At 36.7% G+C, this 23,402-nt stretch overlaps 1 protein-coding gene across 6 annotated transcripts in view; it reads right to left on the bottom strand.

Moving 5' to 3' along the window:
- Window positions 1-2,308: 2,308 nt before the first annotated feature.
- Window positions 2,309-23,402, bottom strand: part of LOC131036469 (uncharacterized) — a 50,850-nt gene continuing 29,756 nt past the window's right edge. For 2 of the 6 annotated variants that reach the window (XM_057968367.2, XM_057968363.2), the window contains exons 4-8: window positions 8,127-8,204; window positions 4,985-5,101; window positions 4,710-4,821; window positions 4,174-4,364; window positions 2,309-2,546 (exon numbers count right to left, since the gene is read on the bottom strand). In XM_057968367.2, the coding sequence (XP_057824350.2) occupies window positions 5,059-5,101; window positions 8,127-8,204 (121 nt within the window). In that variant the 3' untranslated portion in view covers window positions 2,309-2,546; window positions 4,174-4,364; window positions 4,710-4,821; window positions 4,985-5,058. Of the gene's footprint in view, window positions 2,547-4,173; window positions 4,365-4,709; window positions 4,822-4,984; window positions 5,102-8,126; window positions 8,253-14,005; window positions 14,097-23,402 lie in introns of those variants that run through there. The other 4 variants (XM_057968365.2, XM_057968368.2, XM_057968371.2 and 1 more) reach the window with 4 other exon arrangements.

The following is a 23,402-nucleotide window of genomic DNA, read 5'->3' as shown; positions in this document are numbered from 1 at the left end:
CAGTTAGAAGATTCTGCTTCCCCTTCGCATCTCGATAAAATTGTTTTAAATTTTTATCTTTACTTTAGATTTGCATCTCATGATAATGATATACTCGCTAAAGTGGTGGCAAAATGTAATGTCATAAATTGCACCTCGTGCAATTCCACACTACATAAGCACCTTCGCTTTACGTTGATTCAAGATCTTCACCTTTTTGTCCCTTTGTCTACATGGCTTGCCTCGTCACCCACTATCTTGATCTTTACTCCAACCTTGTTGACCATATAACTCGTGCACACCAACGCACCACGGAGATGTCCATGCATCACACTAGTGTTGCATGAATCTATAGTCTGCAGGTGGCCATTTGAGCATTACACCTATGACTAACAAAGTTTGTAACGCATCTTCCTGGGGCTACCGACATCATTTTCACTCCTAACATGCATATCTTCCCTCTCTAGCTTCATTTTAACACTCTAGCAACTCATTAAAACCTCTTGTGCACTCTTTGAGCTTTCTACACAACCTGCAGCTTCTTGATCATTGATCTTGCATTCTACCATTGTTGCACTTCATTCATCTTGTCACCATCATTGCAGCTATGTGTTGGAGGACTCTTGGTGCTCACCTTCGCTCCCATGGGCTCTCGTTCTCTTGGCGTTGAAGGGGAGTCTCTTCCTCTTTATTTTCATTATAACATTATATCTCAAATAGCATATGATTTGTCTTGTTTATCTTATGTTATCCCATACCAGCTTCTTTATCTATTATCTATTATCTTGCCTATCCATAAAGGAGGAAACACCAATGTGGGGGTCTGACTGTCGCATACCTCTAAAACATAGCCCCAACATTTCTTCTCCATTTGCCTTGTGTGCAAGTTATCAAAGGAGGTTTGTGAGCTAGCTGGAGGCTTCAAGTGTGGGATTGTTGTGAGATTCTTTTCTTTAAGCTTCTTTTCTTTCATTCCTTGTTAGTTTTGTTATTTCATTTACTATCATACTGTAAAGAATATAAGAATCCCAAAGTCCAGTTATTTTGTATTCTTTGTGTGAGACTCTGTAATTTGTCCATACATGACACCAGCGTATCGTACTGTTGTCAACGACCCATACATGCATCCTCGAACACGAACAAAGAGCAAGCAGAGATCACCAAATGGTCTTTGTGACCTGGTATTTCAGATTTGGTGGTTAATATAGTTCTATTATTATATGTGCTTCTTTTATCCAGTAATTCGAACAGTTAGTTGTTTGTATCTTCTTGGCTCACCAGAGAACCAATTTAATGAGGTAGCGAATGAAGGCTTGCTACTTGAGGTTTCATCATTTCGAGGGTAGCAAATCCCCTCTTCTACAACTACTATCAAGGACCAGGTCTTATGAGTAAAGAATATCCCATGGGTTCTCAAAAGATGGTTCAATGTTTTTTTGTCTCACAATATCTCTCAATTGACAAGTCAAAGTTAGGGGTAAGTTTTGCACCTCACTTTATGAGTTGTTCAACAATAATATATTTCTTTAGTTCTCACTTTGTTTATTATAATTTCCTTATTCTCAGGTTTATGCGTGAAGTTTTGGAACCTAGGTGAATATCAGTACCATCTACTATGCAATTGGATAGATAGGGAATGCAAGGTCATGTACCAACTTAAACCCCTTACCTTGGAGGCTCACACCTTGCCCAAAGTTAACTCTATCTCAAGGCACGAAGGTACATGAGAGCACCCCCACCCTGTAGCGATCCACAAGGAAAAACAATTGATAGTCTTAAACTAGGATAAAACAAGGCGTCTAGGGATTCCTTAATATACACTACATACTTTAAGGTACAAGTTTATGAAGAGAGAGTCCATGTACAAATGCTTAAGCTAGAAGGGTCTCTGCTAGTCTCAAGAACTGAGGGTCTTGGAGCTCAACCAAATACAACAATGGGCACTTCTTGAAGTACAAATTTTGCTCTTCCCCCTTTCTATACCCCATCAAAACATGTGGTTGAGATTGTCCCTTGTGAGTATGAAATCCCCAAGAATGCCTCTTATAAAAAAATAGTCACCAAGCACTTTTAATCTCCAAGATCGCTCAAAGCACGGGGAGAGAGCATACACATTACTAATGCTCATGTTTAACTAACAAGACTTAGATCAACTCAAGGCTTTTGATGGGATACAAGTTATTTCACCCCTACTTTAATTTGGTGCCTAAATATAGTGTAAAAGAAAAGTCTTTAACCATGGGGCTGCAATAAGATATTGTTCGTAGTTGTTTGAGTTTGGTCTTGGACTGACATATGAAGCAACAAAACCATCATTAGATTGATCACAAGAAAAGCCAAATTATTTGATTAGTGCAATAAAATACCAATGGAAAACAGTACCAACTACTTAAAGTTTGAATTTAATCCTCAAGAAAATATAGAAATTTTGCAAATAAATATTTCAACACCACCGTCGAAACACAAAACGGATTCATCTATCTACAGAATCATCAAAGCTCAAACATAAACACTCGTCAAAGAATAGAACACCGCCGACTAATTATGGTTCTGCCGAAATTTTCAGTCTGCACAAAAAACATGATTAGATTAGTAAATAGATGATAACTTGACTGAAATTTGATAAAAATGACCAAATGGATAAAGCATCACCCCCCGTAAATTTAATCCTTGTCAGGAAACCGAGCATAAAAGTCATAAAATGATAGAAATGTAATTTTAGATAGAGAAAAGTGGCATCAAGCTAGTCTCATGCACAACTGTTGAAACACAAATGCATCAACCGAAGAACAAAATGCTCCCGCTGATCTAAGATGGAAACACTGAAATAGAATGTGTGACAATAGAAGACTACAAATAGCCAATTCTTGACTACTAAACTAGGGACATGGGTCCCATCGGATGTGCTAGAAATGTGATATGAATATGTGCCTAAGATAAATAATCTAAAACAACTAAATCGATCAACACAATTAGCTACAAACACTATAGTTGAGCATTAAGAAATTCATTTAAAAAAAAATATGGCAATGTAATCTATGTTAAGACTCCTTAGTTATACATGTGGTTTTGCCCAAAGATGTTTTAATGTGTGCTAACAATTTTAGCAATATAGCATTGCTTTCGAGATTGTTTCAAATGAAATGGCCTACTGTGGGTGATATTTATAGATTTTTGATGGAGGATTGGGATCAACTTAAGAGATCAAAGGCTAAGAATAATTGAGATCTCTCAAGCAAGGAGGAGGTGACAACTAGTGGCAATAGAAGTTAGATAAGTGGAGGCTCCAAGATTAAAGGAAGATCAATGAATAAGATCGTGCATGGGAGTTAGTGTATGGATGTGATTTGATTAAAATATCCTAGACTATCTAAACTATCTAACTGACTAGATACATTAAATGACTTAAATGACCATTATAAGATAAATAATCTAATAGTATTCTAATAGTATCAATAGTAAGCTGTCGATGGCAACAGGGAATGAAATGGATCATGTTAATATACACCATTGGGTAGTGAAAGGGAATGCCAAACAAAAGGGGAAATTTTCTTTTTTCATTTTGCTTTATGTGGGTAACAATAATAGACCAGAAAATTCAGAATATCACTCATTAACTAGAGTAGCTTGGATCGTGCTCAGTAGCTCCTTACCAAGTGCAATTTTAACTTCGGTAATCACATGGTTATCCAGATCCTAGTTTGGATTGCTGCAAATCAGTTACTATCATGTATGTCGCTGCTGAAGATGTGCAATAAAAAAAATATTTGCATTACACTATTAACATGTTTATACACATTTAAAGATTAGCAAAAGCATATAGATGTATGTATTGAACCATTTCCAACAGGCTCATCAAATCAGATTTCTATTGTGTTTGACGTTTAACGTTTTCATCTCGAACTTTCTGTTGTGTCACAGTGGCCTATAGTATCCCAGTTTTAGTCAAATACGTTAAGAATCAAATGAAAAAGCCAACAAAAGTGTCAGTGGAGTACCATAATTTACCACCACGACACCTCACCTTAGCAATATACCAAGATGCAATCTTCAATAAGTAAACAGGCCATGCATTACATTTTTTTAGCAGTCATTAATATAATTAGATGACTACCACATAGTTTAGAGGAGTAGTATACAAGACATCCAAATCATCCAGATTATGAAGAGGAAAATGAGTTATTAGGGACATACCACTCTCCCAGGTGATTGGCAGCCACTTTGTGCCAGAAGTGAATGAAACTTCAAGAATCATAGAACTTAAGATGCAAGATGGCAGTGGAGGACACTAGTTTCTGTATTTAGAAGGATCTTATGTTGCTAACAGCTTGCCAAGGACCACTCGATCATACCCTTTGGAGAGTCCAATGTTTATCTGCATGATGCTGAAATATTAACACTATGAGATACGCTAAACATGCAAATTCAGAATATTGGTGTATTCTGCAGGACACTGCTGATTTGAAACTACGAGGATTACTGATTGTATTCAATAACTTAAGAAATGGAAAAAATTCAAGCTGTCTTAATACCAAATAATGAAAAATCAAATAAAACCAGTTAATTTTCAATGCAACAAGCAATCTGATAGCAGACATATTGTTCTGTCTTGCAACACAGAAGATTAGCGTTCCTTAATGAAGGTAAATATAGGAAAATCAATTCCAATTGATTAATTAGATTAATTAATCCATTATTAAAAGACAAAGAACATGCATGCATAGCTATACCTGACAATTCAAATTCCGAACACATTTGTTGTCTCAGGGTAAAGGAATGGATAAAGCATTTGATTCCCCAAATGTCACCATATTGATAATATATAAAGAACCATAAACACACCTACAAAAAGCAGAAACAATTTCAGTAAACATCCAAAGCCACATAAACTATAATAATATAGCTATACCTATAATAATAATAATAATATAGCTATACCATAGACACACTTACAAAAAGCAGAAACAATTTCAGTAATCCAAAGCCACATAAACTATAGCTATACCTGACAATTCAAATTCCGAACACATTTGTTGTCTCAGGGTAAAGGAATGGATAAAACATTTGATTCCCCAAATGTCACCATATTGATAATAAATAAAGAACCGTAAACAGTACACACCTACAAAAAGCAGAAACAATTTCAGTATACATCCAAAGCCACATAAACTATAATAATATAAGTTGTATTTGTTTCAAATGTCACCATATTGATGATAAATAGGATACCATAAATGCACCCACAAAAAGCAAAACACTTTCAGTATACCTCCAAAGCCTCAGAGACTATAATATCATAAGTTATTTTTGACTGACCTATTTGGAAACATTACATGCCACAGCTTCCTACAACACAAGAACAAAATTAAACACCATAAACCAAGAGCATAACTCAAATGTTACTGAAGAAAGCATCTTCTTATTTCTGGCTTCAAGCCCATCAGCTTCACGATTCAGAAAATAGACCTGTTGTGTACTGTTTTACATTGATTTAAATATTAATCACTATTACCAGGGGAATTGGTACACATCCACAGTTAAAAAGCAGCATACCAGGAGTGAAAACAGAGGATTCCTTTTCTAACCAAGAAACCTTTCAAGAATAAAATTTATGTGGGTATGTAACTAAAAAAATGATGTGATTTTACTCTCCTACATTTTTCCCATGTTCATTGCAGTACCCAAAAGGCTTTCACGCTAAACCTATGGAAGTCACATATTGAAATCTCCCACTAATATTATAGGCATGCCAGTTATAACGTGCCCAGTTAATAGAATTTAGTTTCATACATAAATATAGAAACACTCTATAAAGTTAGAAGTTGGCATGGCCTTGTTTTTTCATTTACCAAGTAAAAAATGAGTGCCAAATGAGTTTCTAAGAAATTATCTTCCCTTAAGGAACTTATTTTCAACATTTTCTCTTGCACATTAAAAATTTTGATTTTTATTATGGATTTGCAACAAAACACTGAATTTGAAAGAGCAATCTTTTTCTTGAGATTTGCATTGAGAAATATGAGTGACCTTATCTAGCCACAAGGATAAAATTAAAAAGATATCTCACAAAAGAATAAATATATTCACATGCTGAAAGTATAAAGAGAATTTAAAAAAACAGTGCCAAATATATAAGAAACAATCTTCCCTTCGGAAACTTACTTTTGACAACATTTTTTGCGCATTAAAATATTTTATTTAATATTATGGATTTGTAACAAAATACAGAATTTGAAAGAGTTGTCTTTTTTTAAAGATGATTGCATTGAATTAATGTCCCCTTCCTAAGCATTGAGAGCTTGGTGACCATTAGCCTATTTAGTGGACTCCCATAGGCTAATATGGTTGGGTTAGGGAACTCCTTAAAACTTGGAGACCTTGCAGTCCAGTTTATTTGGTATTTATAGGTTTTTCTTTGAGCTCAGTTCGGTAAGAGATGCATTATGACACTTTTTAAGGTTGTTTTGGACAATTAGTCCATTATTATAATTTTTAGTAAATCACCTTCTCGGCACCGACTTGGTCGCTCAGCATCAATTACCCCTTGGCGTGGACAATTAATGCATTTAATAATTATTTGGTGATATTTGGCGATCAAGGGAATTATTTTAAGTAACATTTATGTTATAAGTTAAACTAAAAATTTAAATTACCATTATTTTAAAATATTTAAGTGACTTTATAAAGTGGTGCCTAGGGGGCATAAGAAGACCTTTTAAAAGAAAAATTAAATTTGTTTGAAAAAGGGGGACACCTCGATGAGAGACATATGGGAATTTTAATTAAATTAAAAAAACCAAAGATGGGTGTGGATTTTTGGAGGTGATATTAAATATGTTTTGAGAGCTCATTTGCAACTCATGTTGGATTTTGATAACAAAATATAGCTGGACTGGACTTTGTTCATCCAACGGCTTTGTGAGGATGAAAACCTTTGCAGAGGACATCAGTTGTGGAAGTGAAAAATCTTTCCTGGTTGATTTCTGGTGATTCTACACAAGAACCATGCAGGAGTTTCATTGTTACAAGCATTTTCAGTTGACGGGACAGCTATTGTGGAAGAATTGTTGACATATTTTAAGAGGACGGAACAGCAGATTTGTGAGTCTTTATTGCCATTTATTTCACCCCAACTGCTGGCCGTACCTTCTTGGCTGGTCATACCACTTTGAGGAGCATGGGAGTTTGAGGACCAAACGCCTAGGATTTGGACAGCTTCTTGGCATGATGGGAAGCGCCTAGGGTTGACAAAAAGGGACATCAGTTGTTAAGGGGAGAAGTGCAGATTTGGAGAGATTTGAAGTCATCATTGGAACGCTCATTTGCTTGTCCAGAGATTGTTCAAGCTATCTCATTCAGTAGATTTTAAGGGTCACGTTTCTCTCTCATTCTATCTCTCCCTTTGTTAGCTGGTGTTCCTTCACATGACTGCAGGGCTTCACATCTCAGCAATAAAATGTAACAATGAAATGTTCTTTCCCAAGCAACAAACTCTCCCTTGTTCACACATTCAACGGGGATTAAATGCTCACAGCTCTGCTCTCTCCAGCACAACCACCCAGGTTACAATTCTAATCACATAGGAAATAAACTTATCTAAACTCATTACAAATTAATGGCTCCCGAATCTAAACACATTTAAAATTACAAGTCCTTCCTAACTGAGACAATCAAGAGCATAATGGAGATGGCCCATGACATCAATCAAAATTACATTTTTCACATGCTCTTGGCTTTGGCTCTCACAGGAATAGCCTGGGTTTTGATATCAAATGTTCAACAACTTGTACTCACATATAATCAGAATGATTGTATTCGTAACATAGAGCGATATTTATGTAAGAACTCATGTCCCATTATTTAAGACATTTTGAAATTCCATTCCACTATTCTCGAAAGCAAACCCATTCTATGTGATTATTATAACAATCACTCAACAAACATATCCATGCCAATCCTATTATATAAAGCAAGATTTCAGCTTGCTATAAAGGAAAGCATATCAAGGTAAAGGATGCAATAAGAACAAAGAAAACGATATTACATCATTCAAAATAAGAGAAAAATATAGACTCTTGTCTGTAGGCATTATGAGCTTTATATAAATAAACAAGCTTGGAGAGAAAAGAGGGAGGTGGACAAATTACTTGATTTTGATCCTAGCCTTATGATTCCGATAAGAGAGTAGGCTGAGAGATCTGCATATGGGGCCCAAGATGGTGACACTGAGGATAGCACAATGATATAGCTAGTAAACAACTGAGTTACAATATCTACATGCAAAACCAAACGCAGTTATAAACTTATAAACTACCAACGCAACAGTATAGGAATAAAAGAAACAGTCCATACCAGAAATTAATCATATGGGAATAAAACAATTGATTCTTTATTGAAGATAATAATTTCTAACAGAGAATGTGGTTCAAAGAGGATGATACATAAATCACTGCACTTCCCTAACCTTAGAAATTGCACTTTAAGTGCCAACAGTTATCTTTTAGACCACAACCGCTGGTTAACTTCTTACAATTATTAATTAACATACTACCCTTAGTCAACAATTAGAAACCAAAATAAGTCGGTAGTATAAATATTAACAAACTATAGCAAAATATGCTGATTGCATCATTATACCAAAAAAGAAGAATCGGTGTTCCATCCAAAAAGCCTGCAATAAAAAAGACTATCACAAAAGAGCTCAGGAAGAACATGTCATGATATACATTTGCACCAGCTGAACCTAAAGAGGCTGAACGTTATGCTTGGTTGACTTCAACCTTAGCATATAAACCTCACATATTCGTTGCCTCAGGAAACCACAACAACCTCGTGTTCTCTTGAGCTCTTGACTATATAGAAAGCCTCTTGGAGCTGAGCCTACATGTGCACTATTTTAATTACAGCCAATTTTACTTTTGGCTGAGCCACCTCTTGTCCAAATGCTGCCAACTTAGCCATTGGGCCTTCCTTCATAAGCAAGGTTTGCTGAGCCAATTGCTCCTGGAACCACAACTTTTGTTCCTCTATTTCCTTGTGCAAAGTCTCATTCACCAAGGCCACGTTTTCTGCTTCTTTTGATGCCTTTCACAGGTTATATATTTCATCTTGCAACATAAGGTATTAGTACCTAAAAGTCTAAAACAATGCTCAATCAAATACAAGGCTACCAGCCATCCAAACCACAAAGAGGAGAAATTCTAACTGGCAGCCATTGAACTGACATCTCAAATGAACTCTTCTCAGGCCATCCATGGTTCATAAATATACACAGAATATAAATGACAATCTTCTTCTACCAATTTCTTGATATGAAGTGTCTCTTGTAGAATTAGTAGGAAGGGCAAAAATTCCATTCCAAAATGTATTAACCACATCCAACAGAGCTTGTGCCATAGGTCATATGCTCTGGATAAACCACAGCAAGATTTATAGCAGATCAGCAAGGTCCAGCCAAGGAAATCACTCTGATATAGAATCTGTTTGTGGTAAGGAAGATCTACTCGGCCTGAAATGTATCGATGTAGAAGAAGTAAAGTCAACCTAAGAGGGGGCTGCTCTGTGCTAGTTTCAATAAGTGGCTGACACTTCACCGGTTAGTGATTTTGACTTTTGAGAATGTGGATATAGAAGGAATGGGAGAGGAGGAACCTCCAATGCATCTATGGAAGCACACAACCAGTCAAGCCACTTGTCTATGTGGCAGACCTCATCTATTGGTGCAAGAATTGGTATAGGGGGAGTAGAGTAAGGAAAAACTACTTGGCTTCCCTCCAACTCCTCCAATTCTTCCTCCCACTTTCATGCAATAGCATTTCTATCTTGAAAGCGATCAGCATCACCCAAATACATGAATAGGAATAAATTATACTGTAATCAATTTGTTATTACCACCAAATAATATTCACACACTTTGATACCAACGCATTTTATTCTTCTCTAAGGAATGATCAGTGTAATGACCATTGCTGGTGATGATTGGCACTCCTTTGTGTCTCCAACAATCAACTGCATTTCAAGGATGGTATAATGAAAGTGTGGATCGAAGCGGGAGCTATAATTTGAAGACAAGAAAACGTCCCACAAACAAGGGAGCATCAGGAAAACCAAGTGATAAAATGTGTACAACTCACCCAAAAAACAAGGGAAAATGATACAAAATAGTGATTTTCAATTCTGCAGTAGAGAGAATGGACGAATGTTGGAATGTGAACACCAGAAAAATAGGGGGATCCAAAGTGCTTTTCCCCACAGGAACAGTTAAAAAAAATTAGCCACACAGAGGCATTAGGAAAAATAAGTATAAGTAGTTTTCTTGGAACAAAAATGCCCATCAGTGTTACCAGAACACTTAGAAGGCTTGAAGAATGTTTAAGCGGGAGATGATCATCTCAATTCTAGAAACAAGGTTGAATCAGAAATAACACCCAGTAGGACATCCATGCATGAGCTAGAAATTGATTTTTAGGGAGTTTTATTGTTGTGGGCCATGGCTATCAAAGTGAATGTGTATAGGCTAGAATGCAGTGTTACCCAGTGTTGGCGGGGACACATTTCCTGGGTAAAACCAGGCCGTCTCGGAAACAGAAATGTCCCGGTGACAGCAGGGGACGGCCCCTCATGTATTAACTATAAAGTTACATCATGTATATGAATTTATGAATTTCAACCCTCATTTGAACTCTCAATTCAACTCAATTTCAAACCTCTATATATATTTTAAATTTTCCCGATTTTTTATATGCCATCTTCTCCATCCCCAAAAATGGCAAAAAAAAATCTGTCCAGGAAACTCATTTCCCCGTCCCCCCATTCCGGAAATTTAAGGTAACATAGCTAGAATGTGAATTTCAACTATTGATGAATTTTAATTTGTTTTATGCCCAACAACGACAACAAAAGTGCAGATCTGATTGTTAAAGGTTGTGTCACTTTCAAAGGGCAGAAATAATGAAGAGTTGCACTCTTTCAAAGGGTGCTAATAGTGAAAGGGTGTGTCTCTTGCCAAAAGGCATGCATGATGAAGAGGTGTGACCTCTCCCTCACATTGAGAGATATAAAGGAAAAGAATCAAAAAGCCTCCAGTGACATCACCACCAATCAGATCAGATCAGAACTGTTATTAAGTTACAGGCAGTAACATCGTTGTTCTTGGTGGTATGCATGGGGATGTGCTTAGTATGTATGCTTAATATATGAAGCCTGATAATGTTCTTATGCAGAATTTAATAGTAATATTAATATAGACTGCACAAATGTATGACAGTCATACTTAATTTCATATAAATTCATAGTACATGAAAGACTATTATATTAATAGCCCATTCCTTAATCATTCCCTATGGCCCATCATGAGGATAGGTTGGTTTTGTTAGTGAGAGGCGGAGTAATACCTCACAAGATAGGTAAGCCCAAGATGGGATATGGACAGGGTCCTGAAACCTTGAGGGAGCCTACTTGTAGACTGGTTTTCAAGCGCCCTATTACAAGTAATTCCCCATCCTCCGTTAGGGTTGATGATTAGGAAAGAAGTAAGGATTGGGGCTTAAGTATAGTAACTGTCAGATGTATTATGAATCCTAATTGTTCCTTAATTTTAATAATCTGATTTAAGACATAATAATGCAAAGTGATGTATGTTAATCATCGGGAATTGGCAGCCTCCCAGTAGGGGAAATTACAATTGGTATCAGAGCCTTGATCCTGCCATCCTGCAGGGTAAAGATGAATCGACGAATCATTCTAGTCAATGAGAAGAATCTAACAATACGTGTATGCTCCATGTTTCCATATATTAATGTGTATGCTTCATGTTTTTATGTGTATGCTCCGTGTTTGCATAAATCCATGTGTATGCTTCGTGTTTTCATGTGTAAGCTCCATGTTTGGTTCATACCTGATGTGTTTTCAGCATGTTTATTCCATGGGTGTTTGCAAAGCCATTTCATATTGGGAATCATTTTGTGATGGTCTACGACTCTACAGCGATTTAATATGGAAGATAAGTGACCCCATTTTAAGACGTGATTAGTGGTAAAAGGATATTGGATTACCATTGTTAAAGATGGGAACATGATGAGCTTGCAACAGTAACACATGGAAGAATAATGAAAACAGTGAGTTCATATGTCTTCTCAGACTGAAGCGATTAGAAGGTAAACAATAGTTCATTAGACAAATTGATATGCTTGACCAGATTACAGCGATCAAGAAGAGTTAAAGAGAAGCGATCACACAAATAACAGAAGCAACAATAAACAAGATGCGATTCAAAGTGGTATGCAAAGACTTAGTTTGCAGAGGATGCTGCCCAACTCACCAAAGTTAGTTACAACAGTTTATAAAATAAATTGATTATAGTTAAAGGCCCATCCTCATCCAAAGGTGTGACTCAATATAATAGAGGACGCCGATTTATTATAGCCACCAATATGCAGCGGTTTGTTTAGTGATTATTTTTAAGAGGTGCAATTTATGATAATTATAAAAAGGAATAATTTTTTCTTGAAGGAGTGTGCCAGTTTGGATATATCTATTAGATGTGAAGAGACATATATTTTTTAATGCTCTAATACCAACTCAAGGAGACACACAACTGTTGCTCTAATACCAATGATTGACACTACAAGGCCTATATGACAACGTGGAGGACAACCTGATAATTTAGCTAGTACACTACTAGGTTATAATGAACATCGAAAACTAGAAAGCTAAGAATGGAAATTCCTATGACTAAAGAACTAGGAAGGAAATACTAACTGACTAATTAGCCATACTCAAATGCAGGCAACCATGTAGATCCTGATAATCCTATCTTAAGGGACTGAGTACAATGTAAGAGTTCAATTATCAAAAAACAATTACAAAGAAGGGTTACAAAAGGATTGAGAGTCTACAGCAATAAACAGTTCATCTTCACGTTAGTGCGACAATTCATCTTCTAAGTGGATGTTGCATAGAAAGATGTGCTAATGTGTCAGGAGCCTAAGAAGCATGATATTGCATGAACCTGTTCATGGCACAATGTTTTGACATGGAGCTTGACCTGTTATTTGGGTTTACTTGTGCCCCTGTCAAACCAAGGACATTATCATATGACCATGTCATGGTGATGTATATACCAAGACCTAAAGGTGTCGAATCTAATTTGGTTAAATTAATGCAGCCTCAATGGAAGTAGGGAAACAAGAGAATTCTAATGGAGAAAGGACTCAGCTCGAGAGGGATTTCATGAAATAATCGACTCACTAGAAAACACACAAAAGTATATATCTATTGTATGCTAAGTCACTCTACAATTCATCATTCACATGAGTTTAATTGCAAAACAATACTATAATTGTAAATGTATTAACACAAATAGTCATAAAAACTGCCACACCACAATACTCACACATACAAAAATGAACAAGAGGAACTGGAACAACTGTACCCATGGGAAGACCCTTTCTCACCAGCAAACGCTGATATTCTTGTCCCTTTATAAATATTCAACACCTTATCAAAACAGTAAGTATTATATTCATAAAAACAATTTGCAAAGCAGCAACTGGATATTGTTGCAGAAACAAGAAAAAAATTGTCTTAATCAGACCAACATTTTAGTTACCTTTATCTTTATATCATTACATGGTCAAAATGCCTTATTTTTAAGTATGTTTAGGTAAACAAAAAACACAACAAATAGCATTTGTTTCCAGATTTTGTGCAATCTGTAAGAAAATCAAATTCACACCAAATTGGGTTGAGTTGTAGAAACAATAAAATGTCCTTGAAATGATTAGCCAAGATTAGATGAATTAGAGGTGCAAATTGCTGGCTGGTAAGATAGGCTAGCAGCTGAAAATGCCACCTAATGGTCACTTTTGTTAATAGTAATACCTTATTATCAAAAGCTAACAAATAAATAAACCAATAATGCTGAAGAGAGTCAAAAAGAGAATTAATTGATTGATAATAAAATAAAGAGAGCAAACATCACTATAGAGAAATACAATACTATAACCCTAAGAAAACCAAACTTTACCTTAAGTTATATAATATATTTTTACTATTGATAGATCTCAATCTCAGCTTAGGGCAAATGCGCCATGCAGGACCACCAACAATAGGAATATCTACAACATGCAGAATAGAGCTGCAAATCAATCTCTAGGATGAAGACCAACTCCCTACCTATTTTAAGCTAATTCTAACTAAGAAGAGAAAAAGAAGAAATGATGACAGTAAATTATAGAGATAAAAAGCCATAAACCAAGAATAGGCATCCCTTTGCTATATAACTAAATTAATCTTTTGCAAAACACCCCACTATAGTCAACAAACAATAGAAAACAACATAACATTATCATGCATCAAACCATTTCATTCACAAACACATAGGAGTCATGGTGCAGGAGCACCCTAGGTCCAAGGCTAGGTCTATTAGGTCCAAAGTGTCCAAAGTTGGATTTTTTGTTTTATGTGATGTTATTTCATGTAATAAGGTCTTTTATGACCATCCTAGGTTGATTAGAGTCATGGTTAGGTTCTTGGGTGATAGGGAATGCAAAAATGGAAAAATTGTCAAAGTTGCACAATGTTGCCAAGCAACTTTTAAATATTTTTGTCAGAGTGCATAATTGATGTTTTAGTTAGTTTCTAATTTGGAAATTGGTTGGGGGACAGTTGGAGAATGGTTGTAAACATGTGAAAGGCCTTGTATCATCGACCCAAGAGGTCAAATGAAGTTTTTGGAGGTTGAAACAATAAATAAAAATCACTGTTTCCTGCAAATCTGAACATGTTTTTTTACTGTTGCAGCGTTTTGTACGGCTCTATACGGCCTGTGTACGACCTACACATGGTATGGTTAAAAATATAAATGAGTTACTTTTCATTTGGCTTTGGTTTGGTTGAATTTCATTAAGTTTTGAGGGAGATACAAGCAATTCTTTCCAGGTGGGTCAAAAACCCTACCTAGGGTATCCAGTGACAGAAAAATGAAAAAAAACCCATTCCACTAGTGATATCTCCCCAAAAGTGGTGGAATCGCCTGTATTTATGTGTTCTTAAATATGTCAAAAGTGCAGGAATAGGGAGGAAGGTTTGCCAATGAAAACATGATGCCCTAGGCCTGATATCTCTATGTATCAGGCTGAAACATTATTGTAGAGGACTAAATTTGCATTGTATCCGTACAAGGAAGTTTGGAAACATTGTGGGATGTTAGAGAGTGTGTGTGAACCCTGCCCAAACCAAATATATGCTTGAACAACCCTTTTGGTATCATTTGAGAGACCAACCCCAAGTTGCCCATAAGCCTATAAGCCTAATAAGGCCTAATTCCAACTGTAACAGTCAATTTTTGACCCTGTCCATACAAAGGAACCTTATCTCATTTTGAGATATGTTTTATAAGAGCCAAATGGGTATCCAAATCTGTGTTTGTATTCTCATGATCATGCCTGCTTCAAAAGTTATGGACAGTCAGACCCATTAGGAGGGCTACAAGGTCTATTGATGGTTTATGAAGTAAGTGTGTGGTGAGATGCCCCAAAAGCCCTTCCAAGTAGTTGGTTGAGAGGTTGACATCATTCCTACCCCTGCTCTGCATCAAGTCAGAACTATTAGAGTAACAGCCTCTTCTAATGCTCATAAAATATACACAAAACAGCCACATACAGATGGAAGCCAACTACCTAGACACAAAGTGTTGAGGTTCCCTTATTAGAGCTAGAGAGCAAAAAGAACTGAGAAAAGAAAAAACAACGGCAGCCCAGGCATGAACAACGACACAGTTCCATTCAAATGATCAAATCTGCATTACAATTGAAAATATCTAATATATACACCTAAAAAAGAAGCTAGAAAAAGACAGGGGAAGGAGAGGGGGGAGAAGAAAAGAGAGGAAGATGAGCCTGCTGGAGTGATGTGATTGCAGTGTAAAATTCAATATTCCCAACTGTAGCTGCCAGTTGCAATCTTGCAATTCACTCCCTTCTAACTTTCACTTAAACTTTACAATTCAAAATATCAAGGCAGTATTATAATAATACACTACATTTCCAACTTGCTAAATAGTTTAATAAAGATTTTACTTTAATATTTCCATGAAATTATTTTCCCATTCACATGAAAATATATTCCTCTTTTATGAATTCATTTTACACCTTTTCACTTACTTCTAAATATTTGATCTTCACTTTAGCTTCTCCTCAAAATTAATTGTAGACCCATTAATTCACATGATTGTCATTTGCCTTTCAAGATTCCCTTCACACCTTTGATTCAATTTTACTATTACATTGTTTTTAACCTTTGTGTGAACACATTCACCTTTCAATCTCACCATTTGCAATTTCCTGCTGCTCTCAACATTTGATTTGGTTTTACAAATATATCTCTTCCCTTTGTATTTACTTGTGCATGAAAACTCTTCATGACCCTTTGCTTTTGAATTAAGTAGCAAATCTTTTCCCATTCACACCTCATTTTGAAAAGTTAAAGCCATTCTTAATATTTAATGAAATAATTTCTGCAAACACTTGATTTTGTGAGATGGTAATCAATTGGTATATGCAGTCTACAAATCATTATTTTAATCATTCCAAATCAAAATAATTGTTCCAATAATTCAACGACTTCTTTGCTTGTAAGGTGGGTGCCCTCACTTGCCACGTCATCATTATCCAGCCACTCGCAAAAATTTCCTCTGACAACCTTTCATTTGTAGTTAGCATCAAACACTTTTGTTGTGTTTGATTAATTTAGTTGTACCCAACTATTTAATAATTTATTTTCATCTGTCAAGTAAAGAGTCAATTGTTAGTGGTTATGAATAATTCTCTCTTTAACAACCACCAGATGCTTTATACAGGTTCTCACAGTCCGGGAAAGGTAGTCAAATCTTGTAAATGCTCCTTAGTTTATAATTTTGTATTGACAATACTCCGAAAGAATAAAGCAATCACTGTTATTAATCTACAATTTCCTAGTACGATTATTTTTATCTCTATTAGTTTTGTTTACTTTGCAAAAGATAGCTTTTCCCATTAATAAGTAAACATTTGGCATCATTGCCTTGAAAGAAGTTGGGTCATATTTTAATAAGATCAGCATTGGTATATAAAAGTTAACATATAAATGGGGTAACCAGAAGAGTCCAACCAGAAAAGAGTGGACAATCTCACAAACGATCGTGTGTATCTGTGAGGAATATAAATAAAAGAGTATGTCTGCTGTGAGGAATATTAATTAACAGAGTACGTCTGCAAAGAAGCTAAATGGAAACAAGTATCCAAAGAAACAATTTAGGACAGCCAAGCAATGACTAGAATAGTGGACGCACTCCCTGATCTTTGTCAAATTCTTGCAAGAAGCTTTATAATTTTTTAGGACCTATGTGTTGAATACGATTGTGAACCAAAGAAGCTATTGAGAGGAAGAATACCAAACAAAGATTTATGCTATACTAGCCATAATTAATGCCCTTAAACCCAGATAAAAGCAAAAGAAGACCACAAAGTGATCAGCAAGAGGAGCAAGAGATCAAGCTAACTTTAAGATTGGTGGAGCAAAGAGAGCAAAGAAGAAAACTACAAGAGGTAGCCAAAGAAACTCCATTGGTACAAATTCGAAGCCAAAGTCAAAGTGTAAGCCACAATCAAGAGCAAAGACACCAAAACATCCAACCTGCTACAAACAACCATACAAAGGAAAAGTGGCTGGAAATAGCTAGACATCTTCCATTACTAGAAAAAGAGATCATCAACCTTACAAACCAAGTTCAATACAAAGAATCAATATAGCCTCCACTTTACGAGGAAAGTCTTTGCTGGGAGACAAAGTTCAAGGACTCCTTCAAAGATGAGAAGGAAGCATATGAAAGCAACCTTCAAGGCATTTAAGAGTTGTTAATAGAAGAGAAGGAAATGGAGCCAACAACTCCAAGGCAAAGGGTTGGAGGAAGTAAAAGAGAACCAAAAGGTGAAAGAAGTGTGCAAAATGCTAAAATTGAAATAAAAGTAGAGGATTCCCACGTGTCCAAGGGTGCTAGAGGAGCATTGAAATGACTAAATCAAAACTCCCTAAGGATTCTAGGCATTACATATGCATCAAAGTACTTAGTAAAACCATAGTGACTCCATCATCAAACTCCAATGTATAAAGGTAGAAGTTGGCCTATGTTTATAGGAGATGGATTCAAGGATCCAATAAGACACAGTAAAACGTGAAACCATTCAAACAGCAAATGACCAAATAACAAAGCTTAATCGCTATAATCCTCCCCAACCATCCTAAGGGGTGTGATCATCGATTGGTACAAAAAAATTGAACAAGCCTTTGAAGAAATTATGAATGGACTTTGAAGAGGAATTCAAACACTTCAAGATGACAATGAAATTGTATTAAAATCTACAACATCAAGCAAGGTAATCATGAAAATGTAAATGCTTACAATCGCAAGCTCCAAGAACTATAATCAAACAATTAATCACATGATCAAACTGTTATCACAAAAGCTCGCACCCTTGCTGAGCTATCAACTCAGCAACCTTGTGAAACATGGAAACAACCCCGAAGTGTGGGACCTTGCACAAGGGGATTGAATCTCTGGAGAAGGCCGGCTTCCTTCTCAATCCAGGTGCAGGTGTTGAACAAACTCAACACTTCAAAACTAACTCCTAGGCCTATCCTAACAAATTGCAGAGGTAAAGGGTAGAGAGAAATGCTTGAAATAAAAGGAGGTGATGCACCAAGAAGAGATTGTTTCTCTCCCTACCCGAAATGACACAAAGAATTAACTGAAACACCCAAGAGATGCACAAACTTCAGTTGTATGAGTGACCCCAATGCATGTCTGGAGGTTAGAATTTGCTAAGTGTCAAGAGGGGAGAAGGATTCCCACAAGTCACACTCGGATAAAACAAGTTAACACAGCATATATGGAGAGAAGAGCCACAAAACATACACGTATGATGAAGGTAAGGAAACATACACAGAATGCATAAGATGAAGGAAGGCAAGAATGTAATTTCAATTCATTCAAAGGCCAAAATCCAAACTTACAGTTGCAGAAATGCAAAAATAATTACAAGTCTTCAAGAGAAGAGAAAGAGCATAGAAAAGCTCAACGCAGCAAGGAGAGAACCCTTTACAATGAGGCTTAACAGCCTTATATAGAAAAATGGTTACAAGGGTGATCATGACCTCTGCATGTCAGTCTGGGAGTGCAGGGAAGTGCATGCACCTGACATTCTGTACATGCAAGCAACCTAGCCATACCCACAAAAGGCAACCCTGAGAAGGTGGATTGACTAACCTTCCAAAGTCAGAGTATGTAGACATGACATAAGTCACCACAACAAGCATGGCCCCGTACCTCCCTTGATGGAAATCCTACCAAAAACATTAAATGCACCCCTGTGGCTCCACAAAATAAAGTGCATAAGTCACCAAAACTGTCGGAGCATTTAAAGCCTTGAGTGTCGATCACGCCATCCACAAGTGTCGCCAGTTGGAAAGAAGTCCGGGGACTTCGGAAACTCTGGTTCCTGAAGTGGGGAAGACAAGGAAAGAACTTCGGAACCTCGGGGTTCCAGAGTTCCGGGGAAGAGGAAAGAGACGCAGCAGGGAACCTCGGAACCTCGGAGTTCCGGAGAACTAGAAAAAGGCTAAGGAAGGAACACTTCGGAACCTCGAGGTTCCGGAGTTCCAGGGAAACTAGAGAGAAAAAGCAAGGAGGGAAGGAACTTCGGAACCTCAAGGTTCCAGAGTTCCGGGAAGGAAGAAAGGGAAGCAAGGCAGAGAACTTCGGAACCTCGGGGTTCCGGAGTTACAGAGAAAGGAAGGAAGAAAGGCTAGGAGGGAACCTTTCGAAGTTCCGGAGAAGGCAAGGGAAAGGAACTTCGGAACCTCAGGGTTCCGGAGTTTCGGGGAACTGAGAAGGAAAGAAAAGGAAAAGGCGGAATTGCACAAAGGAACTTCGAAACCTCGAGGTTTCAAAGTTCCAAGGAAGGGAAGAAGAAAAGAAAGGAACTTCGGAACCTCGGGGTTCCGGAGTTTTGAGGGAACGGAAGAGAAAGGGAAAGAAAGAGAGGAACCTCGAAAACTCGGGCTTTCGAAGCTCTGGGAAAAGAAAGGAGAGGCAGCAAAGGGAAGGAACTTCGGAACCTCATGGTTCCGGAGTTCCAGAGAAAGAAGAAAACGAAGAAGGAACTTCAGAACCTCGAGGTTCCAGAGAAGGAAAAGCAAGAGAAGGCAAAGGGAAAGAACCTCGGAACCTCGGGGTTCTAAGGTTCCGGGGAAGGAAGAAAAGGTCAAGGGAGGAACTTCCTCCGGACAAGGCAACACTTCACACTTCATGATTCCTCTGCTTTCTCTTTGATCAACTAGGGCAACGCTGGTCCATGGATCGTATCTCCGATCGGTTCTTGCTGATGGACCAAAGGTGTCATAAAATGACAACACAAACCAAAATTCAGCAATTTCTATTTTGATTGTGTTTCTTCCAAAACTCAATCAACCCTGCCTTATCTCTATGGAATTGAATCCTCGGTAGTAAATGATATATTTTGGATAAAATGGATAGGACAAGGATGAAAAAGGAAAATAAGAAATGGGAAGGGAGAAAAGCATGTGTTTTGGAAATGTGCCAATTTCACGCTTGTCACTCATGAAAAGACCTTTGGCCACGTGCCAACTCTAGGTGAGCCAATCTAGTTGGGTACCCACTTTTGGAGGGGTGGTACTATAAGGTGGTGTTGTGATATGGCACATCACTATCCCTTGTACCACCAAGTTAAAGATAGCCAACTAGAATGAAAGCATTCTATAGCGAGCCAATTAGATTGTGTTGATATTGGAAACCCCGCCCTAGTGGTTCTAATCTAGGGTGAGCTAGTTGTGATAGGTTGGTAGCATTGACATGAGAAGAGAAACAATACTACCAACAATCAAGAGTAAGCTAGTTCTAATGGCATTGAGATGTAATGTCCCCACTTTGAAATAGAATTTAATAATAAATGATAATAATAAAATTAAAACATTAAAAATTAAATTAAAATATAAAATAATATAATTAAATATGATTAATTAAAAATTAATTAAGTTAATGAAAAGTCAAAAGACATGAAAGGAAAAGTTGTGACTCCCTCAACAATGAGATATAAAAGGGAGAAGAGAAAACCTCATTTGAGAGGGGGGATAATTTGGAAATGAGAAGTGCAGATCTGATTTAAATAATAAGTGCACATCTGATTATGAAAGGCTGTGTCCCTTTCAGGGTAGAATTAATGAAGAGTTGCACTCTTTCAAATGGTGCTAAGGGTGAAAGGGTATGTCTCTTGCCAAAGGGCATACATGATGAAGAGGTGTGACCTCTCCCTCAAATTAAGAGATATAAAGGTAAGGAATCAAAAGCATCTAGTGACATCACCATTGATCAAATCAAATCAGAATTGTTATCAAGTTACAAGCAGTAACATTTGTGTTATTGGTGGTACGCATGGGGATAGTGCTAACAATGATAGCCACGTTGGAAGCAAAAACCGTGGAAGGAATAGAGCGTACCCAGCATATCCAAGATACACCACCGGCAAGTGAACGGTAAGTGGTTTGCCCTAAACCGTAGGAAATACTTCATGAATAATGTCATGGAATTCGAATCATACCGCATGATAAATTAAAGCAGAATAGCCGGTAAATAACGGAGATACATTCTAAATTAATATATCAGAGATGCATTTAGAATCAATGTTGCAAAGATACATTCAGAATTAGTATAATAGAGATGCACTCAGAATTGTAACGACACTCTAAAGACAGAGATACACTCAGGATTATAATATAATAGTGATATATTAGTGATGTTAAATAACAATTACCATAAGATTGTAGAGATACACTCAGAATTAAAACAGAGGGAATAGAGATTGCTTCAGAGGCAATTTACAGAGCTAGGGATCATTGAGGCATTTCAGAGCAGAATTATATTTAAGTCCCTGATAATGTCTACGATGATTGCTCCCTTTAAAGGAGCCATAGAGACCAGAGGGCAAAATTGAATGCCAAGATTCCAAGAGGAATCCAGAGAGAGATGCATAGGGAATCTCTTAGAGACAATATATATATATATATATATATATATATAGTAGAGGTTAACCATATGCATATGTTAGAGATAGAGAAGCTTGAGCAGGGGTGGGATCTCTGCCAAGCTTTGAGAAAATTAATGATTTCACTCATTAATAGAGATCCCAAATAGAGACCTTAGGAGGACGACATCCTGGGTTGCTCCTAACTAAGAAATATTTCTCAATAGAGGGTTGGGTCAATCCAGGTAAGGTCCAACTAAGTATTGTATCCTTTTTTATAGATAAAAATAAATTAGCTTAACATTATTTGTTAAATATGTAGAATAACGTATAGCATTCTTTCTTGTATAATTGCCCAAACAAATATATATGTTTAATTATCTTTCATATTGTTTGTATACTAATGTTTGTTTGCAGAACTTGAACGCCAAATAATCCAATCCCCAACTGGGAACATTACATGAGATGAGTAAAGCAACAATACTAGTACCAATCTAAGGTATGCCTAGTAGAGTAGTGTTGATCAGCATGTTGTAGAATTGATTTGGAGAGAGTTGGTCAAATAACACAAGTTTAAAGATGACCAGAAGAGAGTGGCCCCAACCAATGCTTTAGGACTTGCTCTACTTGCAAGTGAAAATAGGCAACAAGCAACTTGCACTCAAGCTCACTCCCCTATTGCTTGCAAATAAGTTCACATTGGATACTCGACAAATTCTCCAACAGGTAAATAAAGCAAGCTCACCCACACATAGGAATAACCTTACAAATGCACTACAAACATGTTGTGGCATTGATTTCGAGAGAGCTGGTTAGACAATGCAAGTTTAAAGATGACAAAAAGAGAGTGACCCCAACTAGTGTTTCAATACTTGCTCAACTTGCAAGTGAAAACAAGCAACAAGCAACTTGCTCTCACACTCACTCCCCTATTGCTTGTAGACAAGTCTACATTGTATACTTGGTAAGTTCTCAACAACTAATCAAAGCATCCTCGCCCAAAAGTAGCGAGTGCATCCAAACACACTCTAAACCCTACAAACGCTTTGCAAACATGATTTAAATATTTAATCACATTTTCTCTTCTTTGTCATTCTTAACTACATTTGATCTCTTTGCGTTCATGATTGAAGGAATTGACAGAGAAAAGTTTCTACAAATTTATTCATGTATGCTTTTTTTTCTTTTTCTTTTTGCAACATTAGTATTAAATTTATGATCTCTTTTGCAATTCTTCAATAATGTAAGGACCCAATTTATAAATTTGCTTCAGTTTCACATTCATTCCAATTGAATTGATCTATAGTTTTTAACATTTGAAATTTTTATACTATTTTATTTTCAAAA

This window comes from Cryptomeria japonica, chromosome 7, assembly GCF_030272615.1.
Source record: "Cryptomeria japonica chromosome 7, Sugi_1.0, whole genome shotgun sequence".
Classification (NCBI taxonomy): Eukaryota; Viridiplantae; Streptophyta; class Pinopsida; order Cupressales; family Cupressaceae; genus Cryptomeria; species Cryptomeria japonica.
This window is presented reverse-complemented; position numbering and strand designations above follow the sequence as displayed.